At 35.5% G+C, this 8250-nt stretch overlaps 1 protein-coding gene across 1 annotated transcript in view; it reads right to left on the reverse strand.

Moving 5' to 3' along the window:
- Positions 1-3767: 3767 nt before the first annotated feature.
- Positions 3768-8250, reverse strand: part of LOC116067897 (coiled-coil domain-containing protein 7-like) — a 19852-nt gene continuing 15369 nt past the window's right edge. The window contains exons 4-5 of the mRNA XM_031336898.1: positions 6891-6945; positions 3768-3851 (exon numbers count right to left, since the gene is read on the reverse strand). Of these exons, the coding sequence (XP_031192758.1) occupies positions 3768-3851; positions 6891-6945 (139 nt within the window). The remainder of the gene's footprint in view (positions 3852-6890; positions 6946-8250) is intronic.

Raw genomic sequence — 8250 nt, forward strand, 5'->3', positions numbered from 1 at the left:
TCAATGAGGTTGATATATATTATATGTCTGTGTTTTATTGATATATATATATTATATTGTCTGTATTTATTTTTAAACCACAATCTACTTATTTGGGTTTCTTGTGTATTTCAGGGAAGTCTATGAAATATCTTTATATAAAATATTTGATACTATCTATGTTGTATATGTGCCTGGACAAGCTTCTCAGTTTCATGGCTTTCAGTTCCAGAGCATGCTCTTCCTGAGCCATGCATGCAGAGCAACCAATATTCCCTTATAACTTACAAACCATATATCAAGGTTGAAGACAACTCAAACCATAATTTACAACTTGAAAATTGTAAATTATCCAGTATCCAGGGGATGCTGGAGACTGGCTAGCTGGTTAGGAAGACGGGTTGCCCTTCCTAAAGCTCAGGATGTACATTTACAGCATCCACATGGTAGCTCACAACTGACTGTGACTCCAGCTCCAGAAGATCTGGTGCCATGTTTTAGCCTCTGAGGGCATTGCACGCACGTGACACACAGACATACACACAGACAAAACATCCATACACTTAAAGTAAACAAAATAAAATAAAATAAAAAAGTTGAAAACTTAGAAACTCAAACTCATCTTTTGGGTAATAATCCTCAGAAAGGTTTGCTTTACCTGGATGTCTGATCTTTTGACAGTGTGGTACTTAGTTTTTGTCATTTTGACACAAGCCAGAGTCACCTGAGGAAACAGAGCCTCAGCTGAAGAAATGACTCCGTCAGATTGGCCTGTGGGTATTCCTGTGGGTCATTTTCTGGATTAATGGTTAATAGAGTAGGCTCCAGCCCATTGTGGGTTGTGCCACCGATAGGTAGGAGGTCCAAGGAAATCAGATGAGCAAAAGCAGCAAGTAAGATAGTAAGCAGTTTCCTCCATGGCTCCTGCCTTGATCCCTGCTTGAGTTCCTGTCCTGAATTCCCTCAATGATCAGGACATGTAAGGCAAATAAACCCTTTCCTTTCCAGGTTGCTTTGGTCAGTGTTTTGTAGAAGCAACAGAAACCAAACTAGGAAAGACACTGAGATGATATTGTCATCATATTCACAGCTATCCTGGGATGCTTGCAACCCACACTTGTCACACTGGCTAGACAATAACGTATCGCTCAATTATCATTTATGTTCATTTGTAACTCTGGTACTTTAAAACAACCAGTACTATATTAACCTATCTTTTCCATAAATGCTTACTTGGTGCAACTACTTTATTCTTCTATAAGAACTTTAGTACTACAAGTGGTTAAATAGCATGTTATCATGTTAATTTAATGCACCCCTGCTTTACATTCAGCACCAGAAGTGGAAGTGCTTTCATCACTGAAATCCTGCAGTATTCATTCATGTTGGAGGAGGATAACTGCCTTCATTGTTCTTCTTTTACATAACTAAGTTTCTTGTTCCTTACATCTTACAGTAGTTTTCTTATGCTCAAAAATAATTGCATTTGCATTTGCATTTATGAGCTGATTTCTTTTACTTATGTATCAATTTGAGAAACATGGTAGATTAGAATACTGATAATACAGAGGTTTGAAATCGGAAAATTTGTGTTTTGTCATTCTTCATCTATGACTCTCCCCCAAAAAATACCTGTACCTTTGTTAAATGTTATCCTACATTGTTCTAAATTTTTCCATTACATTTTCTGAATAATGTGACTGAATAAACGTCTTGGATAAAAAAATTCCCATTGCTTTTCTGTTTACTGTTTTATTCTAAAATCCAGTCTCTTTGTTCATAGCTTCTCTTTAAAATTATTTAATTAATGAATTGTCCTATATTTTCTTAAAAAGTTATATAAACTATAAGTACTTATAGTTTTCAGTGTTCATTTATGAAATGTTTATATCTCACATTAATTTTTGTTTGGCTAGAACTTGAGAAAGAACAGAAACAGACAACATACTCATTGTATTAAATTTAATTGAAAGGACAAGAGCCAGTTCTTTCTTCCTTCCTTCGTTTCTTTCCTTCCTTCCTTACCCATGTGTATGGGCATCTGAGAATGGATACTAGGTACTGAGGCAGGTAGCAAAGGGTGGTGTTGGCGGTTGCAGGGGCTAAAGTAGCTTACTTTTGATAAATTTTTTTCTTCCCTAAGCCTTTGCTATTCTAAGGTCAAAAGACTCTGGCGCCTGGTAATTAATTCCTATTGATAGCAGCAGGGGATTAAATAAAAAAGATTTATTAGTTTCTCTGTGGTTCAAGAGTCCCTGGCTGAACAGGCAAAAGTTTTCGAGTTCATTAACTGTTTGTGAGCCAGAGAGAAAAGAAAAGGAAGAAAGGGAGAATTCAAGCACTCACAAAAACATACACACACACACACACAAACTTTGGATGTGCACAAACATCTGTCTCAGCAACTCCACAAGTGTTAATGCATACCTACATACATGCACATATACCTAGACATGTACATACATATAGGCAGACACACACACATATAGATACATAAATATTTATATACACATTTGGTGGATGGAGAAAAGTCCTATTATAAAATTACCTCATAGATGAAATGTTATGTAAAAGGGGAGTTACAGAAGGATAAGGATAGTAAGTACAAGGCAGTGTTTCATTCTATAACCTCATTATAAGTTTAAAGCAACCGTTTCACAGGGCCTTGCTTTATCATAGTGCACACCTGTGGCTTCATCCTTGCACCTGACCTAGAATGAATGTTTTTCTTCAATCACAAATTTGTTTCAAGCCTACTTTCTTATCCTAGTGAAATTGGCCCATGACACATGAAGGTTTACAGAGCTCTATATGCAGTTTCACTCTATAGGGGGCTTAGAGCACTTATATCATTTAAGAGTTACTTGTATCAATTTAAGAGTTCTATAAACTCACTATCAGAAACTGTGAAACCATACATAATCATCTCTATAAGCATATACTTGCTATATAAGAGTACATCTTCATGTTGTTCTGCAGGAAATTTACCAAATAGAGTTGGCTGATGCCCTGGAATCAATAGACTATGTAATCGTGACAGAAAAGGGCATATCAACAGCAAGAAGCAATCCTGGGATGAAGTCTCTAAGGACCCTGCATCTCAGAGGTCATCTATCACAGGTCATGAAAAATCCTGGGGCATCTCCAGAAAATTCACTTGAAAGCCTTAGCTTTTCCTAGGTGGCTTCTGACAACTTATTTACTTTACATCCTGCTCACAACTCCCCCTCTCGCCTCTCTCCCAGTCCCTTCCTCTCACCTCCTCTCCCTCTGCTTCCCCTCTTCCACATCTTCTTCTATAGAAGCTTAGAGAGGCAGCCCAGTTAGGATAAAGGGATCCAAAGGCAGGCAATATAGTCAGAGACAGCACTCTTAATCACTGAGCCATCTTTCCCACCTCTGAGTAGTGATTTACATCCAAATAGATTGTGTATCACCAGTTTGAAAGAGATTGCTTTCTTCATGAAGAAAGACTTATTTTCTTTCTGTGTTGCTGTTCTAGATATGAAAGAACATTATAGTCTATTAAAATATTTGCAGGTACAGATATCTATATGCAGCAATGAATTATATATGTATGTGTGTGATATCATATGTGTATATACATATATATATGTATATATGCATATGTGTGTACATATACACACATGTAAATATAAATATAAATATACATATACATACATACATACACACATACATACATACATAAACAGATACACACTAAGTTGATAAGATCAAAGCATTCATTTAGAAATTCCCAGCTGGGCATTCTCTTAGCTTGCTGCTGTTTAGAGGTATGACCTCACCTCTAAAGCCCATTTCAGTTGTTCCTGAAGGGTTTGCTTCTCTGTTCTCAGGAATTCTGCTTCTTTCTATGAGGTAAAGAGAGAGAACAATATTCATTCTGGTACTTTTCAGATTTAGTTTGTGTTTATTACATATCTCAAATACACAGAATGCCAGTATGATGATCTGAATACATCTAGCTGCAAAGTCCTCCTATGCAGTGGTGGATGCAACTTGAAGCTATGGCTTCCTGTTGATTTCCAACACTCAAAATTACCATGAATCTTGTAAACTAGAACTACTATAAATGAAACATTTCATTGCATTTTCACTAGGTCTGAAATATTTAAGTGGAAATGTTTGAAGTGTTGTTAGAAGAATCTCCAATTTTAACATCTAATATAGTTCAGGCTTAGCAGAAATTAGTTACACATACAGGAAGCCTCCAGCGGATGATGGCTTGAGATCCATATCTAAAGCCTCATGTATGGCTTTTGTCACAACAAGCTCCTTGAGGACAATCTGTGCCACATCTAACCTTGTACACTGCACAGAACAGAAGCACCAGCACTCATGTGTGAACGAGGGTGAGTAGCCCGTGGAGGAAGAGAAGATCTAGATAAGATTCCTGATTTTACAGATTTCAGTTTGGGAATAAGGCTTACCTGAGCCACATGAGGCACCCAAACTTACAAAAAGCCTCGGTCTTTATAACTTATAAACAAGGGCACTGTTTGGGACAATCCTAACCATGGAAAGCCTCAGTTAATATCACACAAAGAAGGAAGCAGAAATTAAGGGCTCAATAGTTTTGTATAAAATCTGTCCAGGCCTCCCTCTAACCTGTGAATAACATGTACAAAGTAAAGACTTAAAACAACTTGGCAAAATCTACAAGAATTAAAATAAATGGCTGGATAAGTATGTAATTTCCACTAAAACCCAATCCTGTTCATGATATAATAAAGGAAAAATACTCATCATCAAAGGGACATAGTAGATGCTGGAGTATCAACACCACATTACAATATCCATGAAACAATTATAATAAACTAAAAATGGACTTACTATTAAGGCAAAAGAAACCAAGAAAGATACCCTAAGACAATCCTGATTTTAAAATTATCATAGAACACTTTTAAAGCAGCCAACAGACAGTGCCCAATGTGCCCATGAATGAATTTACAGAGATCTCATCAAACACAAACTGTAATAAACAGCCAAATGGCAACAACTGGAGTATTAACAATTATATCATGGTTTTCAAACTGAATGTATAGACAGAATAGCAAGTTAGAAAGAACAATGAAGTATTTACATACCCAAAAGGAACATAGACAATTAACTTGGGAGGTGGCTTGTAGGAAAGAGAACAACAAAGAGTGAGACTGAATGCTTTGCTTGACATTTGTAGCTCTTGTATCAAGTTTGAAGAAGAGGACTTTATAAGTTACTCTTTCTCTGAGACGAATGCTTTTCCAAATTATCACAGACAATGAACCAAATTCTTACCCTCACCTAATGTCTGTGCCACCCTCCGAGCAGAACCATTGTTCATTGAAACAGTTGGTGAATGACTTTATGGACAGACCATCTTAATACACACACCATTTCTTAAATGGATGTAACCTGTTCTCTGTGGCCTGAGAATCAAGTCACTCACTCAAGTCAAATAGTTTTGGCCTTAGCAGGAAGTCTGTATCCAAAAATTGTGCCTATAATTCATTCCTTGGCGCAGCAGAACTGTCAACTGTCAGCTTAGCTACGGTGGAAGTAAAATCCTTTGGTGATTTGAGGGTCATTGAAGTACAACCTTATTACAATGAAATCCAATGTCTAAAAATTGTTCTTATTTTGGGCTAAAAATTTTGAAAGTGTCCTGGTCATTTTTCTTCCCTGAACACTATTCTTCAAAGGACAAATTTCTTATCCAATAAAATTCCAGTAACTGAAAGCTCTGCCTGTCACTGTACCAATACAATGCAGTTTGTACCACAGTAAGAGACAAGATTTTAAACTCTACTAAATACAAAACAAACAAACAAACAAAAAGAATTTATATATTTATGTTCATCTAAGAAAATACTAGTAGTGATGTATTATTTTGAAATTTGCAGTTAATATGTTTGGAGTTATTTAAAATTTATATTGAGAAAAATGTATGTATTTTCAGTATTGCTGTAGACAAGCATCTACATAACACTGTTAAATTGATTGTTTTATATCAAACAACTTTTATAATACTCATTTTATTGTTATAATATTTTATAAATTTTAAGGAATATGACAAAAAAGATATTGTAGGTATTGAAGAGGGGGTCTCTGGGAGGAGTTGGGGTGCAAAAGGGAAACAAGAATGTGATTTAAAAAAAATTCGAAAGGACAATGAAAAAGTGAAACCACTTAGATGTATCAGTGTGAAATACATAAATACAGAAATTAACTTTTTACACGCATATAAGGAATATGTAGAGTGACATCAAATTTCTACCACCCAATTGGGTATCCATACAGGAACAGAAAGAGGCAAAAACATGTTTGGCAAAAGTTACATACTCCAGATGCTGAGCACATGCCAACTTAGTGTGTTAAGAACAGTCATGTGTTCACGCAACTAAATCAAACTGTTGAAAAGCAATTAAAAGGAGAAAGTAAAAAAAGGACCCAACATCATACAGGAAAATGGCAATTTGAAGACTGTGTCTCATCAGAAAAAAACAAAGTCAAATAAAAATATAAAAACCAACTTTAAAGTGTTAAACACTTGTAAATTTTTTAAAAAAGCAATTGTTTTAAGAAAACATTTGAAAACCCCATAATTATTATTGAAATATGAGAGGACTCTATTCACTAAAACAAAACCCAAGTAACAATGAAGACAAAAAACAGACCTCTAATCACCAGTCAGGGATCTCAGTTGGACCTGGAAACTGGAAAAGAAATGCATGGCAAAGAGCCAGAAATATAGTTAGGTTTCTGATGGGACTCAGCCACCTCAGAGGACAGCAGAGTCCAAAAGGAAAGTCATCAAAATGGAGCACTTATGATTCAAATCCGAAGTGGCATGCAAAAGATAATATTCAATGAATTATTAAAGAAATAGACTCAGAGAGGATATATCTTACTTGGATTTTAAGCAGTTCTTCAACTGATTTAAATTCTCTGGTTGGAGAAAATTTCCTGTAATTAAAAATATTTTTTTAAAAAATCATGATATCTGAAAACACATCAGTGCTTTGCTTTCCTGAAGTCTTCAGACCATTTAAAATCATAAAATAAATTCATATTTTTATTACCTTTATCACACACACAGAGGGAGAAAGACAGAGGCAGAGAAACAGAGACAGAAACAGAAAGAGACAGAAAATAGAGGGAGAGCTCATGACATAGTTTATGTATGAAAGTCAGAAGACAACCCTTTCTTTTTTTTTTTAAAGAAAGTAACAGTATCTTTTATTTCTAAAGAGGCAATTCTTTCCTTTTACCTTGTGTATGAGGCATTGTCTCTTGTTTCTTCCATTGTACTGTAAACATGACCTGTTCCTGTCTCCCATCTCCCCATAAGATCAATAGGATTATAAACGATGAGTCTGGATTTTATGTGGTATCCAGGGATCAAACTCAGGTTGTCAGGCTTATGAAGCAAGCACTTTTACCTGCTAAGCGCACTCCTCTGCCTCTCATACATCAAGTACTACTACTATTGCTGCTGCTGCTCTTATTACTACTTATTACATTACATACATACCACTTAAAAGAGTCATTAGCTCCCTATGGCCTAAATGATAAGCAAATGACTAATTTTCTCAAGCCAAATTTTCAGTGCTATGATTAAAATGTAAAGTGACTGAAATTTTGAAAGTGTCCTGGTCATTTTTCTTCCCGGAACACTATTCTTCAAAGAACAAAGTTCTTATCCAATAAAATTCCAGTAACTAAAAGCTCTGCCTATCACTGTACCAATACAATGCAGTTTTTATCACAATTGTTCTGTAGTGCAGCTTGAGGTCAGGGATGGTGATTCTCCCAGAAGTTCTTTTATTGCTGAGAATTGTTTTTGGTATCCTGGGTTTTTTTTTTTTGTTTTTCTATATGAAGTTAAGAATTGCTCTGTCCATGTCTGTGAAGAATTGTGTTGGATTTTGATGGGGATTGCATTGAATTTGTAGATTGCTTTAGGTAGGATGGCCATTTTTATTATGTTAATTCTACCAGTCTGTGAGCATGGGAGAAGTTGTCATCTTCTAAGGTCTTTGATTTCTTTCTTCAGAGATTAGAAGTTCTTGTTATACAGATCTTTCACTTGTTTGGTTAGAGTTACACCAAGATATTTCATATCATTTGTGACTATTGTGAAGGGTGTTCTTTCCATATTTATCATTTGTATGAAGGAAGGCTTCTGATTTGTTTGAGTTAATTTTCTTTTTTAGATATTTTCTTTATTTACATGTAAATTTCTCCATTCCCAGTTTCCCCTCCAAAAAA

The sequence above is a fragment of the Mastomys coucha genome, unplaced genomic scaffold (genome assembly GCF_008632895.1).
Source record: "Mastomys coucha isolate ucsf_1 unplaced genomic scaffold, UCSF_Mcou_1 pScaffold22, whole genome shotgun sequence".
In the NCBI taxonomy this organism is placed as follows: domain Eukaryota; kingdom Metazoa; phylum Chordata; class Mammalia; order Rodentia; family Muridae; genus Mastomys; species Mastomys coucha.